General features: G+C 44.0%; 1 protein-coding gene and 1 long non-coding RNA gene across 2 annotated transcripts in view; both read left to right on the forward strand.

Annotated features, from left to right (window-relative positions):
• Nucleotides 1–13, forward strand: part of LOC126990468 (uncharacterized) — a 3,566-nt gene extending 3,553 nt beyond the window's left edge. Inside the window, exon 3 of the long non-coding RNA XR_007744388.1 lies at nucleotides 1–13. This exon is cut by the window's left edge and continues 102 nt beyond it. This is a non-coding gene — a long non-coding RNA (uncharacterized LOC126990468).
• Nucleotides 14–9,222: 9,209 nt separating this feature from the next.
• LOC126990467 (uncharacterized) lies at nucleotides 9,223–11,005 on the forward strand (the record flags this gene model as incomplete). Its single annotated transcript, XM_050849069.1, has 2 exons — nucleotides 9,223–9,730; nucleotides 10,653–11,005. Coding segments are annotated over exons 1-2 (461 nt in total), but the record flags the coding sequence as incomplete, so codon positions are not given.
• Between the last annotated feature and the right edge of the window lie 7,222 nt (nucleotides 11,006–18,227).

Here is an 18,227-nt window from a genome sequence, read left to right on the forward strand (position 1 = left end):
CCAGTGTATCTACTCTGTGTCAAGACTGTGACCAGTGCAATCTGCCAGCTAGCAGGGGACTACATAAAGTTCCCCAGTCCTGCTGAAGAACAGGATGTCATGCGACAATTTGCCGAGGTAGCTGCAATGCCCGGAGTTATTGGATGTGTAGATGGTGTACACATCCAAATCATCAGTCCAGGTGGAGAAGATGCAGAACTTACCGCTGCAGGAAAGGCTTTTTTTCATTGAATATAATGGGGGTCTGCAACTCATCCATGCTCTTCACAAATCTGGTCGTGAACTGGCAAGGTAGTGCACATGATGCCCGCATCTTCAGTGAGTCTGTTTTGTGTGCTACTCTGGAGGGAGGGCAGTACAGAGGATACTTGTTGGTGGAGTCGGGCTATGCCTGTAAAGCTACCTTTAACTCCCATTCGAATTCCTCGTTGTTAAGGAGAGGCATTACAATGCCTCTCACATCAAAACAAGGAACCTGATCGAGAGAACGTTCGATTTGGAAGAAAAGATTTGCTATTCTCTCAAAGCCAATGAGAACAGCACTCTCAACATCAAAAAAATTGTGACTGCATGTGCCATCCTGCACAATATTGCAATCCTCAACAAACTCCCCATTGACATGCCAGAAGAAGAACTTGAGCCCATCAACATAGACATACGTGCAGATTATGATGTAGGCACTGGAAATCCTCGCAGAGCTTCCATTGTTGAGAGATTCTTTAGATCTTCTGTGGATGTCAAAATGTACACCATTGAGTGCTGGCAATGGAACCCAGGCTTCTGGATAGGAGTCAGGGCAGCAAGCCAACTGAGCCATCGATGATTTAAAAGTTCTCCGTCTAGTCCAAGACCTACACTGCCCATGGTGCCTCACACAGCCTAACACACCAGAACATTTCCTGCTCCACTGCCCAAGATTCCACTCCTCCACACCAACCTCAAATTAAGCATCCCTAACCAGACTCAACATCCACAGGCCAACTTTACATAGAAGGCCTGCTGGGCAGCGACACCCTCAGCCCCAACACTGCCTTCCAAGCCCTCAAGTCTATGCAGACCTTCCTACAGAAGTCCTGGCAACTCAATAGGATCTAACCCCTCCTGGTGACACATCGACAGAATAACAACATCCGCTAACATTTCCCACTGATGGGGCTCAGGAGGCAGTGGTCCCACAGCCTAACCAGCCCCATAAAACACCCCAGAAAAAGATGATCCCAGAGGCCACTTCTCTGGCACTGTATCTGACATCTCGCCCCACTGTGGATATGCAGGAAAGGTGATTGCCCACACTCATGGTGGCTGGAAATGCTTTATTTAACCCACAGTAGCACATGCGGTGCTATATATATTAGAGGAACTGCACAACACATTGAAAATTCAGTAATCTACATGACAAAATTTTTCACTATTATTGCAGTTTTTCTAATGTAAATATATACTACAGGTGGCATTATGGGTTGACTAAAAGCGATTAAAAGCGTTTCCAGCTACCATGAGTGTGAGCGAGGTCACTTTTCCTTCATATCCACAGTAGGGGCCAGGTGTCAGGTATAGTGCTGCATAAGTGGCCCTTGGCATGGTGACCTCAGTAGCTCAGTTGGGTTGATTTATACACAGATAGCCCAGGTTTGATCTTTTTTTTTCCCAGCCTATAGTGCTTTTAGGCTTTCTTGAGAGACCTGGATGGTAGTCGGCCCTAGCCCGTCATGATGCAGGCAAGTGTTTTATAGTGGCGCCGTCTTTTCTTGGTGTGGTGGTTGGTCACAGTGGTGTACATTTTGAGATCTTTATTGTAGTTTCTCTAATAATAAGTTATGTCTGTTCAGAAAATGAAAATAGCTTGTAAGATTTTGCATAAATATTTTCCGATCAAAATTTACAGTCTCTTTAATTTGTTCATTTCCTGCCTGAAGCCTATACGTACATAATCATGATATAAATAAATGAACAAAAATATTTATCAAACATCACTGAATATAATGTATTTCCTACTACAACTACTACTACTAACACTAGTTAATGTTGGCAATATATGCTAAAATGCTGATGATACAGAGATTGGCAGAGTAATTGAGTCGGATCGGGTCGCTAGTATTCTCCAGGATGAACTAGACAGATTGCGTGAATGGGCAGGGAAGTGGCAGATGGAGTTCAATGTCTGGAAGTGCAAAGAATGGGCTAATCACTCTGACGTAATATTCTTGATGTATAAATAAAAACCCACACTGGCAGACGATAGTTATATTTTAACTAAACAGTTTCAGGATACTGCCACCATCTTCAGTGGTGTAAAGAAAGACCACTGAAGATGGTGGCAGTGTTGGTTTTATTTATACATCTGGAAGTGCAGTACTCTGAGTGTATATGGGAACAACCCTCATAATTATTGGTTAAATGACACTCCCTAAGAAGATCAAGGTGTGAGAGGAATTCAGGATCTTTATGACCTCGGATCTCCATCTAAGAGCACAATGCATTCATCCTAGATATTGTGCAAATAGGGTATTGGGATTCATTTCAAGGAGAGTAAGCAACAAGTGCTGATGTCATCAAGCTATATTTAGCATTAGTTAGATCTTATCATGATAATGTGTTTTTTTCTGGTCACCTTCATAATTGTAGAATGGGTATCAAAATGTTAGAATTGGTACAGTGGAGGATGACAAAGATGATTTACGGGTTCAAAACTTGACATATGAGGAGACTCGAACAGTTAATTAAACTTGCATTTTCTAGAGAGGCAAAGGGTGCAAGGAGACTTGATCGAAGTTTATAAATGGATGAAGGGCTTTAATAAGGGGATATTTATAAGGTTCTGATGGTAAGAGAGCTGGGTAGGACATGTAATAATGGGTTTAAATTTGATAAATTCAGATTCAACAGGGTCATAGGCAAAAATACTTTACCAACAAGAGAATGAGTGGAACAGGCCTGGCCTTCATGTTATGAGAGTCAATAAGATGAACACATTAATAAAATGTTTAGATAAATTCATAGGTAGTGATGTTGGGGGGAGCTTACATGCTAACGGTGAAGAAGACTGGTGGTGGCCCTCCTCAATCACCTCCCAAGCTTTCCGAAGAACACGAGGCCGTTGCCTCCATGATTTCTGGAGAACTCAGTATGGGCGAGTGTGTCCTTGACACTCTTACAATACAAGATGGGCATGCAGTTGATGAGGCAGGCAATCCCATCATGGATGTTACTCTCCGGCATTCCCCAAACTGTCCAAAAATTTGGCTTTGCAGGTGTCTGCTGCCTCACGGATATGATGCCAAGTCTCCGTGAAGACATCTAGCTGCCGCTGCAACACTCCCTGTGAAACTGGTACAGTTTCATCTGTTGGTCGTGCGCCTCGCGGGTCTGTTGAAGAAGGATTGGGTGATACGCCTCCTGCTGCTTCCGACAGGCCTGGTACTCTGCATCAAATGTCCTCCTCTGCCGTGGGGCAGCAGAAGAGGAGGCCACATTACATGTAAATGTAGTTAGTGATGGTGCAGTGGATGCAGAGGATGAAGCTTCTGGCTGGAAAGATGTAGAAGCACTAGGAGGTGCAGGTGCTTCAGCACATTCAGCGGCAGAAGTAGCAGAGGGGACCTCTGTCGGTGGCAGTTTTCCACTCACAGCTGTGAAATAATACAATGCATTATCAGTCATACTTATACATGAAAGATGATGTGACTCTGGAAATTTCTTCCTTCAATAACAATGTTAGCTTCTTTTCTTATAATACTTGAAAAACACTACCCCATCAATAAAGGCACCAGAGGGAATTTGATATCTATTGCATTTATAGTTATTTAAATTTAATCCTAGACTGGGCCCTCAGAGCTTGTTCCCAGAAATGAGTAACTTATCTATCTATATCTATATCTGTCTATCTATATATCTATATCTATATCTATCTATCTATCTATCTCTCTCTCTATCTATCTATCTCTCTATCTATATCTCTATCTATATATCTATATATATATCTATATATCTCTATATATATATATATATATATATATATATATATATATATATATATATATATATATATATATCTATATATCTATTCATCTATCTATATCTATCTATATATATATATATATATATATATATATATATATATATATATATATATATATATATATATATATATATATATATATATATTTTTTTTTTTTTCATATCTTTTAACCTAAACCAGTGTATCAAAAAGTGAAAATTGATGATGAGAATAACAATGATAGTATTTATATGCAGCACCAGAACAAGAATGCAGAAAGCTGGATAATATAATGTGATATACTTTCAAGCAATGATTAACTTACTGAAAGTAACATCCATGATGGGAGTGCCTGCCTCATCCACTGGATGCCCATCTTGAATGGCAAGAGTGTCAAAGACATCCTCGCCCATGTTGAGTTCTCCAGAGATCATGGAGGCAACAGTCTCATGTTCTTCTGTAAACTTGGGAGGTGATGGAGGAGGGCCACCACCAGTCTTCTTCACCTTCAGCTTGTAAGCGCTCTCTTCCTTTTTCACACTGCAATGAAACATGATTTTAATAACAATAATATGTCAAAGGCATACTGAATTGTAAACCCTTTAACAATACACCTCTGCAATGCAGTGGTTCGAGTCCCTAACAATGAATCTGCGGGCCTGGGCAGTCGGCATGCAGCCACCCAGCCGTTCATCCTTCCTTTCACTAGGGTACCTGGGGACACCCAAGGAAAGTAAACTGTGGTAACCCAGATGTTACACTGGTACTGTATCTGGTTTATGGGTTCTCTCACGACAGGCTCAAAGGACCAATGGGATGGAGATGAACATTGCCACCACCCGCAGCTATAGCGTGTGCTCCCAACTTAACCTTTTCCTTTACCTTTTTTTACCCTTTGACCAAATATAGTAAAGAGCATTGGAAACAACTTGTTGTACCAAAATTGATATTAGTGTTGCAGATTTAATATTCTAGTGCCTATTAATATTAATAGTGTTTGCATTAAAGATACATTGCTATTCAATTAGGTTGATAACATGGGATTATTTTAGTTTGAATATAGCTCTTAACTAACAAAGCAAGAATTAATGGGTTACTATTTGATCAGCAATGGTATAATATTATCATATGTAAGAGCTACACCTGCTCTATGCTTATTGCTATTCTACCAGTAATTCTTTCTTTTTGCCTTACAAATAACATGTAATAACAATGAAAAATAACTATAGCCTATTTTTAATGCATTATGATTATTTTGGATCTGGAGAACACATTATTAGTGTAATCTGTGTCTCAAAAGGTGAAAAGCTGATCATTTTAATCATCACCCAAACACTGGAGTGGATAGGTATTAATAAAATGGGTTCACATCTGAGTATGGGAGGGCACTAGACAAGTGAAGCTCAGCGGCATTCTGATGACAAACAGAATGTTACAACGGCACATTCTAAGATCAAATTAATGGTGGGTATAAAGGCATGGTCGATGGGGGCAGTATGTTAATTCTCAGGGGAGGGAGTGGCATAGACCCCAGTTGCTTCGCAACCGCACGCTGAGGTGGAAGCATTTTCCCGTGACCCCGTGATGCAAGAACTATATGGTAATTCACAGTAAGAGCATTTATTATTTTATTGCTAAATTGTGGCAGCGACGCCGCGCTGTCTGTGCTGGTGGTGTTTTGAATCTCCTGCTCACAATACATGTTCCAACACTATTCACCACCCCATAGTAACTTTATTCTGATGGAATGTCCACCGACACCTCCTACATAATGCAACCACATACTCATACGTGAAACATGCTGCCTGTCATCAGAACGGGGTGAATTGTCTTGCCTAGTTGGCTGTTACAACCACTAAGTTAAAGCGAGAATAATATATACCAAACTATACTACCAATACATATTATAATAGCGGTTATTTTTTAGATACGATGGCAAAATATAATTGTTTAGTCGGTCATCATATGAAACTGGCAATATAATTAAGCAAGCTGTATAGTATTTGCCTTTATCTTTCCAATGATATGCCGAATATTTGCTACAATGCATAGTTACAGAGGTGTGGAGGTGAAAATAGAACTCACCTCCCCCCTGCCCGACAGCGCACAGGGGTCATGACGCGTTGCGCACTGAAAGGATCGAGGAGAGGAGGACCTAAGAAGCGATACAAAGCGATACTGGTCAAAAGGTTAACTATATACAACGTAAAATCAATGCACCTCATTTACTTACTTCAATTTGATGCGGTTGAAACTTCTTTTCAATTGTTGAACTGATCGCGGCTCCAGATCAGGGTGCATGGCGTTGAAGTTTATGGCGATCTCATCCCACGCCAAGTTCTTCTTGTGCTGGACCGCAGTGCTGGTTGACCTATCTTGAAGGACAGGCCTTTCCTCCACTAGCTGCACCAGGACTCTCCTCTGCCTTGACGAAAGTGGTGCAGCGCGGTCCATTGTCGATCAGCTTCCGTGCGCGCGCGTTGTTGTGATGGCGGAATATGCATTCATATCGGCACTCTGCATTATCTTTTCATTTTTCTTTTTTCATAATTGTTTAATTTGAATTTGTATCTTAAATGCTATTATTTTAAAAGGGTACTTCCTTATAATTTCTTATATGTATGACTGCTGAAATAAAAGTTTATGCACTGCACCTCGTCTTCTTCCATTAATTACGGCTATATCTAGCTTTTCTGTTTTGTTTATCTCTAAATTTATAATTTTCTCTTAATGTAGTCCCGATATGAAACATGATTTTTGAAAAACGGGAATCGGGCCGGTTCGTGGCCAGCTGATGCCGATCAGGCGTACCAACACCCAGATGCAGCCAGATGAAGCGGGGCTGCTGGCGGGCTGGTCTCTCAATACTGTCGAGGGGCGAAGTAACTTTGCCTACCTACATGGTCGAGCGACAGGAAAGGGCGCTAGCCTTTGCATCTAATAATACCACCCTAAGTGTGTGTTGATTTTCAGATATAGTAGCTTATAATATTTATATCATCCCGGCTCTCCCTTTTGTACTGTGCTCAATAATATTAAGAATTATTCGTTTGAAGCAGCATAGTTGAGGTTGACCGTAGACTCATTTTACATTATTCACCCCTACAATATTCGTTTTCTTTGTTGTTGTTTAGTAGAAAATGGGCTTTCGATGGTAGGCTATGAAGATAAGTGAGAAATAATACCACTAATAATTATACCATACCACAACCCCTACAACCCATCAACCACCACTATAACTACCACCACACTAAATACCACCTTCTTTAACCCACTGTTCCTTACCTCACAACCCTTACTACCACTATACTACCACCACAACCACAACCACCCACTGAGACCAATATATAACTATCACTACCTTCTTTAGCCTACTGCTCCACTCCTCACACCACTAACCACCCACACCCACCTACTACCACTTCCACTACTACCACAACCACTACCACACACACGCCTAAGATCACTACAACCATCACCACCCTCTATATAGCATACGATTAACTAACTAACTAACTAATTAACCCCGCCACTACTGATACTACCACCACCACAACCACTCACCCACTTAATTACCACCTCTACAACTACCACATACCCTCTTTAATTAAGGGTGCGGCCACACTACACGCGGTTTGCTGGGAGGGTAGAGGGTAGCGGGCACAGATCGAGTTAAATATATGAAGGAAGGAAGATATGAGAAGTAAGGAGAAAATAAGAAGAAATGTGAAGAAACACACACACACACACACACACACACACACACATATATATACACACACACACACACACACACACACACACATCGCCCTCGGCTCTAACACTGTTCCTCTCGCCACTACAGGAAGAGACTGTCAAGCTCTGCGCGACTTCCGTCAAGGCCGGAGCGTCTTCAGGAGTACGTGGAGTACTGGAGGCCACTGTCAAGACGACCGCCACCCACCACCACCACTACCACCACCCACCACCACTACTCCACCCACCACCACCACTACTCCACCCACCACCACTTCTACTACACCCACCACCACCACTACTCCACCCACCACCACTTCTACTACTCCACCCACCACCACCACTACTCCACCCCCCACCACAACTACTACTCCACCCCCCACCACCACTTCTACTACTCCACCCACCACCACTTCTACTACTCCACCCACCACCACTTCTACTACTCCACCCACCACCACTTCTACTACTCCACCCACCACCACTACTACTCCACCCACCACCACTTCTACTACTCCACCCACCACCACTTCTACTACTCCACCCACCACCACTTCTACTACTCCACCCACCACCACTTCTACTACTCCACCCACCACCACTTCTACTACTCCACCCACCACCACTTCTACTACTCCACCCACCACCACTTCTACTACTCCACCCACCACCACTTCTACTACTCCACCCACCACCACGTCTACTACTCCACCCACCACCACTTCTACTACTCCACCCACCACCACTTCTACTACTCCACCCACCACCACTTCTACTACTCCACCCACCACCACTTCTACTACTCCACCCACCACCACCACTACTACTCCACCCACCACCACTTCTACTACTCCACCCACCACCACTTCTACTACTCCACCCACCACCACTTCTACTACTCCACCCACCACCACTTCTACTACTCCACCCACCACCACTTCTACTACTCCACCCACCACCACTTCTACTACTCCACCCACCACCACTTCTACTACTCCACCCACCACCACTTCTACTACTCCACCCACCACCACTTCTACTACTCCACCCACCACCACTTCTACTACTCCACCCACCACCACTTCTACTACTCCACCCACCACCACTTCTACTACTCCACCCACCACCACTTCTACTACTCCACCCACCACCACTTCTACTACTCCACCCACCACCACGACTACTACTCCACCCACCACCACTTCTACTACTCCACCCACCACCACTTCTACTACTCCACCCACCACCACTTCTACTACTCCACCCACCACCACCACTACTCCACCCACCACCACTTCTACTACTCCACCCACCACCACTTCTACTACTCCACCCACCACCACTTCTACTACTCCACCCACCACCACCACTACTCCTACACCCACCACCACTTCTACTACTCCACCCACCACCACCACTACTCCACCCACCACCACCACTACTCCACCCACCACCACTTCTACTACTCCACCCACCACCACCACCACTACTCCTACACCTACCACCACTTCTACTACTCCACCCACCACCACCACCACTACTCCTACACCTACCACCACTACTGCTACACCCACCACCACCACTACCACACCCACTACCACCTCCACTACTACAATACCAACTACCACTACTACTGCACCCACCACCACCACCACCACCACCACCACCACACCGACACCCACCACCACTACATCAACTGCAACTTTACCCCCTACAATAACAACTAGCACCACCATAACCTTAGCAACCCCCACCATCGACACCACCACAGACACGACCTCTCTTGACCCCGCCACGACTACAAGTGATGAATATTGGACGACTACAGAGGACGATGACTCAGTGGTGACCCTTCCTGACGGTGACAACAACAGCATCTTGGGCCTGTCCATGTTTGAGTTCATCGTCGTCCTTCTCTCCTCCTTCCTCCTCCTCCTCGTCCTCTTCACTTGCTTCCTCATGCTGATTTTCAAGAGGAAGAGGAGGATCTACGTCAGAGTGAGTTCTTCTGTACTTTGGTTCCTCTTGAAGACTTTGAGGTTCATGGCTTTTGGAGTGTAGCAAAATCCTTCGTAGCATTCATGAAGTCAGTCATTTTTTCATCAATTAGAAACTTTACTTACATTTCCCTCAGTTTTCAAGAGGAAGATCTACGGCAGAGTTTGTTTTTACTTCACTTACTCCTAAAGACTTTGTGGTCCATGTTTTTTTGGAGTGTATATAAAGATTTTCCGTAATATTCACAGAAGCCAGTCAGTCAGTTCGTCAATAATAACAAACTTTCCCTTTTCAGTAGTCAGTGTTTCCGTAACGATATGATTTTGAGGTTCATGTTTTTTGAGTTGTCTAAAGATCTTCCGTACCATTCATGAAAGCCACCTAGTCATTTCATCAATAATAACAACCTTTCCTCTTCTTATCGTTATCACTATTCCGGTAGCGACATGGTTACTCTAGTGTTCTGAGCCTCAAAAGCCGCTGTTGTGAGAGTTGGTAATCCTCCTATGCCAACACTTCCTTTACGTGTGTTCAGAAAGCAATCACATCCCTTTTCTTTTCCCGTAGCGACATGGTTACTCTAGTGTCCTAAGCCTCAAAAAACACTGTTATGAGAGTTGGTAATCCTCCTATGCCAACACCTCCTTCACGTATGTTCAGAAAGCAATCACATCCTCTTCTTTTGGCACCCAGTTTTTCCTCATTTCCAGGTTGTCACATAGAGTTGCCAGTCCTGCACCAACACTACTGGCAGGTCTGTTCAGAAAGCAATCACAACCCTTTTTCTTTTGGCACCCAGTTTTTCCTCATTTCCAGGTTGTCCCATAGAGTTGCCAGTCCTGCACCAACACTACTGGCACGTCTGTTCATAAAGCAATCACATCCCTTTTCATTCTCTAACCAGTTTTCCTCACTCCTCCAGGTTGTCCCTTACACACCACGCGCAGCTCCTATGAAATTCCCTCGCACACCTTTGCCTCAAGTAATACCCACGTCGGAGCTCATCCCGAGGCCAATACTACGGCATACCTCACTTAGCAACGACAGGAAGCCTCGGTCCGTCAGCTGGGAGTACGGTGGAGAGCCCGGCGGAGGGAGGTGGGACGCAGGCAACCACAACCCAACACCCCAACGGCACTACATCACCCTCGACGCCCAGCCAGTCCGCCACGACCCTGGGGATGTCTATAGCATCTCCCAAGGCTTCGACTCCTGGGGGAATGACATGCAGAGACCCCAGGAGCCTACCAATGCCCTCTGGCGAGACGCTCCTAGGCAGATAATAACATATACGAGTGGCGCCGATAATGTGATACTTAGGAAGGTTATATTCTTACACAATTCAATGCCCAAGCACATATATTTGATGAGACTTTCGTAAGAGTTGTGGGAATTTCCATGGGTAGTTTTGTGACCCTGGTGGTAGTTTGACCATTCTTCTGTACCGTGAACCTAAACAGACACCCATGAGAACCTGATTGATCTCCTCTTCGGCCTCTGGAAATAGGTGATGTAAGAGGAGGACGCGTCTGAGCATACCGTGGGCATTCCCATGGGTAGTTTTGTGACCCTGGTGGTAGTTTGACCCTTCTTTGTACCGTGAACCTAAGAAGACACCCATGAGAACCTGATTAATCTCCTGTTCGGCCTCTGGAACTAGTTGATGTAAGAGGAGGACGCGTCTGAGAATACCGTGGTCATTTACATGGTTAGTTTTGTGACACTGGTGGTAGTTTGACCTTCTTTTGTACCGTGAACCTAAAAGACACCCATGTGAATCTGATTTATCTCCTCTTCGGCTTCTGGAAATAGGTGATGTTAGAGGAGGAATCGTCTGAGCATACCGTGGGCATTTCCATGGGTAGTTTTGTGACCCTGGTGGTAGTTTAACCTTATTTTGTACCGTGAACCTAAAAAGACACCCATGAGAACCTGATTAATCTCCTTTTCGGCCTCTGGAAATAGGTGATGAGAGGAGGAATCGTCTGAGCATGCCGACCTTCTTATGCTGAACCTAAAGACTCCTATCACTTGCAGAAAACAAGAAAACAAGCCATGCATGTTCGAAGCCAGCAGAACGAGTAGCACGAATGACATATATACCACACTACCAAAAACAGGATGCATATGAAGTGAAAGAAACATGGACTTGAAGACAAAAGAAGCCAAGTTTAGTAAGGCTTCCATATTCCTCCTTTCCAACTAGAGGATTCACGGCAAACGCAAAAAAAAAAAAAAAACACGTTTGAGGTTCCCGATTCTTTACGAGAGTGTTCATATTAAATGGAAAACACGACTGCTTAAGAAAATGTCACCTAAATAGCTATTGCTACGTAAGATTGCCACCGATAAAAACAACCGTATGAGGAATTAGTCACCAAAACACACTTGTGACACCGTTGGAAAAATGTGTGAGAATAGAAACTAAAAAAACAACAGCTTAAAACTCCTGAATCAGTCATTAACACGTAGGAATGACACCACCAACACGATATTCCTACTTTTCAACAAACAAGACAAAAACAGTGTACTTGGAAAATGTACTTGGAAAATGTACTTGGTAAATGTCATGTCTTGGTTAAATGTCATGTACTTGGAAAATGCCACTTCAATATGAGTAGAATATCGTGAGTTTTAGAAGTAGTTAACCTTCCTGAAGAGACTGGTTACAAAGTCGTCATTTTGTGTTTGACGTGTGAACTCGAGGAAACGAAGAAAATGAATTAGTTTGAAGGTGGACTGCTGTGAATCCTTTTGAGGGAAGAAGACTGATGTGTGTCCTGAGAAACTTACATATCAAACATTGTATAGACTAAATAACTACCATGAGTAAAAATGCTAGAATAACAAACATATTTTTAGCATCATACATTTTCCCACACGTACAAGACAGGACATGAAACGGTACACTATTTTTTTTTTTTTACAACAAAGGAGACAGCTCAAGGGCACAAAAAAGGAAATAATAATAAAAAAGCCCACTATTCGCTGCTCCTAACTATTTTTTTATTCAGAAACACATACTATTAAAGGATGCAAAGATTTATATGTATTAGAGCCATGCACAAACTGTAGAAATGTTTAGGTTTACAAAATCATTCGGATCATTGTAATTTTTTTTAAAGAATATTCATTTATGCTATTAATGATGTGGTGTGTGTGTGTGTGTGTGTGTGTGTGTGTGTGTGTGTGTGTGTTTATTTATTCGCATTCAAGTATCTATGTTTAACAGAAGCTAAATAAAGTAGACAGCAAAAATACCTCAATATAATAAGCCGGTCAAATGAGTAGAAAGTCAGTTCAGCAAAACAACAACAACAACAACAACAACAACAACAACAACAAAAACGATTTTAAATACCACCACCACCACCAACAACAACAACAACAACAACAACAGCCGTAAGTCACCTTAAACACCATAGATTCCACATGCCTCTATAGTTAATACCAACATACCAGTGCCTTACGCAACAACAACAACAACAACAATAATAATAATAATAATAATAATAATAATAATAATAATAATAATAATAATAATAATAATATGGATAACAAAATGAAGAACAAGAGCAAGAACAAGAAAAATAAGAAGACGAAGAAAAAAAAAAAACTAACAATAACAGAAACAACAATATCCAACAGCAACAAAACAAATCATATCGAAAAACAAAAACAAAAAACACACACATAGAAAAACAATCCCCAGAACACGTCACAAACAGGAAACGAACAAAACAGAAGTGGGTGACATTCCAACTCCAATCCCTTATAAAACCCTTCCTTAATGATCGGCTGTCGAACACTAATAAAAACAGATAAGATAAAGAAAAGGGCACGTGAGCCTTTCCCCCACGACCAGGTGTTGAGCTAATAAATCCTCAGGTAATTCAGGTAACCCTTATCTTCGCTTACACCTGAGACGAACGCAAGAACTTAAGCACCTACGCATGTTATATTCTTACGTCAATGTGTATTGTTTTGCTCTCTCTCTCTCTCTCTCTCTCTCTCTCTCTCTCTCTCCCAACGTTGTCCAGTGTCGCGGTATTTATACATCATTTTTGTTATTATCCTAAAACGACACAATCTCAACACTATGACCATATTAGATTATCCAGCCATTTAATTAAATTAATTGAAAGGTATTAAGTAGCTGACATATGAGAGGAAGCGAGAAGTCTTGAGAGTGTGTGGCAGATATGTGGGGCGGTGCTGACCCACATAGGTCTACACCCCACCGGCCAGTTTCAAATGGAAATACTACAGTACCTTTAGGATAAATTTACTGATAGATAGAAAGGTTTTAAGAAACGTAAGAAATACAGCGCGGTTTGGTGCAAGATGTTCCGGGCTCGAAGATAAATTGTACCAGACCTTTGGCCCGAAGAACCGCCGGTGACCGAGAGAGCCTGCCAGGGTTGAGGAAGCCTGGGGAGGGGGGTAGAATGGGAGGCCGACGATAGGGGAGTTACGCCGGGGGGGAAAGGATGGGGAGAACGAAGGATGAGGATGGGGAGGCCGACGATAGGGGAGTTACGTCGGGGGGAAGGATGGGGAGGGAAAAGATGAGGATAGGGAGGCCGACGATAGGGGAGTTTCGCCGGGGGGAATGATGGGAGGGGAAGGATGGGGAGGGGGAGGGGTGGATTCCTCAACAGGAACGAGCTCAGTAGAGGATATCGTGGTCATTATTGTAGATAGCCCTCGTCAGTGTCACAGATTCCGTCGACTGGAACGTGTTCAATACTGTAATCCAAGTCATCTGTATCCTTGGCCTCCTCGACGGGAACGAGTGACGTTTGAAGATTGGGCTCGTCATCTGCAGGACCGACTTCCTCAGATTCATGGGCGGCATGTCCTCCATTTTCAACGTTGGGGATGACCATCTCTTTAACAAGGTCGTTATTTTCTTCCATGAAGATGTCCAGCGCTTTCACAAGGTCGTCATTTTCTTCCATGAAGATGTCCAGCACTTTGATAAGGTCGTCATTTTCTTCACTGGAGAAGGCCAGCGCTTTGACAAAGTTGTCATTTTCTTCCTTGGAGAGGGCCACCGCTTTGACAAGGTCGTTAATTTCATCCATGGAAATGGCCAACGCTTTTACAAGCTCGTCATCTTCAGCCTTGGGGATGGCCAGCGCTTTACAAGCTCGTCATCTTCAGCCTTGGGGATGTCCAGCGCTTTACAAGCTCGTCATCTTCAGCCTTGCAGATATCCAGCGCTTTTACAAGTTCGTCATCTTCAGCCTTGCAGATATCCAGCGCTTTTACAAGTTCGTCATCTTCAGCCTTGCAGATATTAAGCGCTTTACAAGTTCGTCATCTTCAGCCTTGCAGATATCCAGCGCTTTTACAAGTTCGTCATCTTCAGCCTTGCAGATATCCAGCGCTTTTACAAGCTCGTCATCTTCAGCCTTGCAGATATCCAGCGCTTTTACAAGCTCGTCATCATCAGCCTTGCAGATATCCAGCGCTTTTACAAGTTTGTCATCTTCAGCCTTGCAGATATCCAGCGCTTTTACAAGATCTTCATCTTCAGCCTAGCAGATATCCAGCGCTTTTACAAGCTCGTTATCTTCAGCCTTGCAGATATCATGCGCTTGTGCAAGTTCGTCATCTTCAGCCTTGCAGATATCCAGCGCTTTTACAAGGTCGTCATCTTCAGCCTTGCAGATATCCAGCGCTTTTACAAGTTCGTCATCTTCAGCCTTGCAGATATCCAGCGCTTTTACAAGTTCGTCATCTTCAGCCTTGCAGATATCCAGCGCTTTTACAAGGTCGTCATCTTCAGCCTTGCAGATATCCAGCGCTTGTACAAGGTCGTCATCTTCAGCCTTGCAGATATCCAGCGCTTGTACCAGGTCGTCATCTTCAGCCTTGCAGATATCCAGCGCTTGTACAAGTTCGTTATCTTCAGCCTTGCAGATATCCAGCGCTTGTACAAGTTCGTCATCTTCAGCCTTGCAGATATCCAGCGCTTTTACAAGGTCGTCATCTTCAGCCTTGCAGATATCCAGCGCTTTTACAAGGTCGTCATCTTCAGCCTTGCAGATATCCAGCGCTTTTACAAGGTCGTCATCTTCAGCCTTGCAGATATCCAGCGCTTTTACAAGTTCGTTATCTTCAGCCTTGCAGATATCCAGCGCTTTTACAAGTTCGTTATCTTCAGCCTTGCAGATATCCAGCGCTTTTACAAGTTCGTTATCTTCAGCCTTGCAGATATCCAGCGCTTTTACAAGTTCGTTATCTTCAGCCTTGCAGATATCCAGCGCTTTTACAAGTTCGTTATCTTCAGCCTTGCAGATATCCAGCGCTTTTACAAGGTCGTCATCTTCAGCCTTGCAGATATCCAGCGCTTTTACAAGTTCGTTATCTTCAGCCTTGCAGATATCCAGCGCTTTTACAAGGTCGTCATCTTCAGCCTTGCAGATATCCAGCGCTTGTGCAAGGTCGTCATCTTCAGCCTTGCAGATATCCAGCGCTTGTGCAAGGTCGTCATCTTCAGCCTTGCAGATATCCAGCGCTTTTACAAGTTCGTTATCTTCAGCCTTGCAGATATCCAGCGCTTGTGCAAGGTCGTCATCTTCAGCCTTGCAGATATCCAGCGCTTGTGCAAGGTCGTCATCTTCAGCCTTGCAGATATCCAGCGTTTGTACAAGGTCGTCATCTTCAGCCTTGCAGATATCCAGCGTTTGTACAAGTTCGTCATCTTCAGCCTTGCAGATATCCAGCGTTTGTACAAGGTCGTCATCTTCAGCCTTGCAGATGGCCAGCGCTTGTACAAGGTCGTCATCTTCAGCCTTGGGGATTGCCAGCGCTTTTACAAGGTCGTTATCATCACCCTTGCAGATGGCCAGCGCTTTTACAAGGTCGTCATCTTCAGCCTTGAAGATGGCCAGCGCTTTTACAAGTTCGTCATTCTTTTCCATGAAGATGTTCAGCGTTTTGACAAGGTCGTTAATTTCATCCATGGAGATGGCCAACGCCTTAACAAAGTCGTCATTTTCTTTCTTGGACATGGCCAGCGCTTTGACAAGGTTGTTATTTTCTTCCATGAAGATGTCCAGCGCTTTTACAAGGTCGTTATTTTTATCCCTGGAAATGGCCAGCGCTTTGACTAAGTCGTCATTTTCTTCCTTGAACATGTCCAGCGCTTTTACAATGTCGTTATTTTCATCCTTGGAAATGTCCAGCGCTCTGACAAGATCGTTATTTTCAGCCTTGGATATGGCCAGCGCCTTGACAATGTCGATATTTTCATCCTTGGAAATGTCCAGCGCTCTGACAAGATCGTTATTTTCAGCCTTGGATATGGCCAGCGCCTTGACAATGTCGTTATTTTCATTCTTGGAAATGTCCAGCGCTCTGACAAGATCGTTATTTTCAGCCTTGGATATGGCCAGCGCCTTGACAATGTCGTTATTTTCATCCTTGGAAATGTCCAGCGCTCTGACAAGATCGCTATTTTCATCCTTGGATATGGCCAGCGCTTTGATAAGGTCGTTATTTTCATCCTTGGAAATGTCCAGCGCTCTGACAAGATCGTTATTTTCAGCCTTGGATATGGCCAGCGCCTTGGCAATTTCGTTATTTTCATCCTTGATATGTCCAGCGCTCTGACAAGATCGGTATTTTCAGCCTTGGATATGGCCAGCGCTCTGACAAGATCGTTATTTTCATCCTTGGAAATGTCCAGCGCTCTGACAAGATCGTTATTTTCATCCTTGGAAATGTCCAACGCTCTGACAAGATCGTTATTTTCATCCTTGGAGATTTCCAGCGCTTTGATAAGGTCGATATTTTCATCCTTGGAAATGTCCAACGCTCTGACAAGATCGTTATTTTCAACCTTGGAGATTTCCAGCGCTTTGATAAGGTCGATACTTTCATCCTTGGAAATGTCCAGCGCTCTGACAAGATCGTTATTTTCAGCCTTGGAGATTTCCAGCGCTTTGATAAGGTCGATACTTTCATCCTTGGAAATGTCCAGCGCTCTGACAAGATCGTTATTTTCAGCCTTGGATATGGCCAGCGCTTTGATAAGGTCGTTATTTTCTTGCCGGGAGAAAGACACGAATTTTACATGCCTGTCAATTTCATTCCTAGCGTTAGACAGATCACTAAGCAGGCCGTGGTTTTCTTCCTGGAATAAGGACACGAATTTTCGGAGCCTGTGAATTATTTTTCCAGCGTTAGATAAGTCACTGAGCAGGACGCTATTTTCGCGTCGCGATAAGTGCAGGTCATTGATCAGGCCGCTGTTTTCTTCCTCCAGCGCTAATCTTTGCTGCTCTTTCTCTCTCCAAGCCGTTTCTTGAGCCAGCACCGCCCTGTGCAGGACGCTGGCTTCATCTATGGCCTGAAGTAGAAGGACGGACAAGAGGGCGTTTTGTCTTTTTAGGTCCTGCAACGCCAGCTGACTCCGCTCTTGTTCGGCCAGCAGATCAGCAATCACCCAGGCCTTGTGGGCCCCGAGCTGTCCCGCCGGGGGTCC

Source organism: Eriocheir sinensis, unplaced genomic scaffold (genome assembly GCF_024679095.1).
Source record: "Eriocheir sinensis breed Jianghai 21 unplaced genomic scaffold, ASM2467909v1 Scaffold1671, whole genome shotgun sequence".
In the NCBI taxonomy this organism is placed as follows: Eukaryota; Metazoa; Arthropoda; class Malacostraca; order Decapoda; family Varunidae; genus Eriocheir; species Eriocheir sinensis.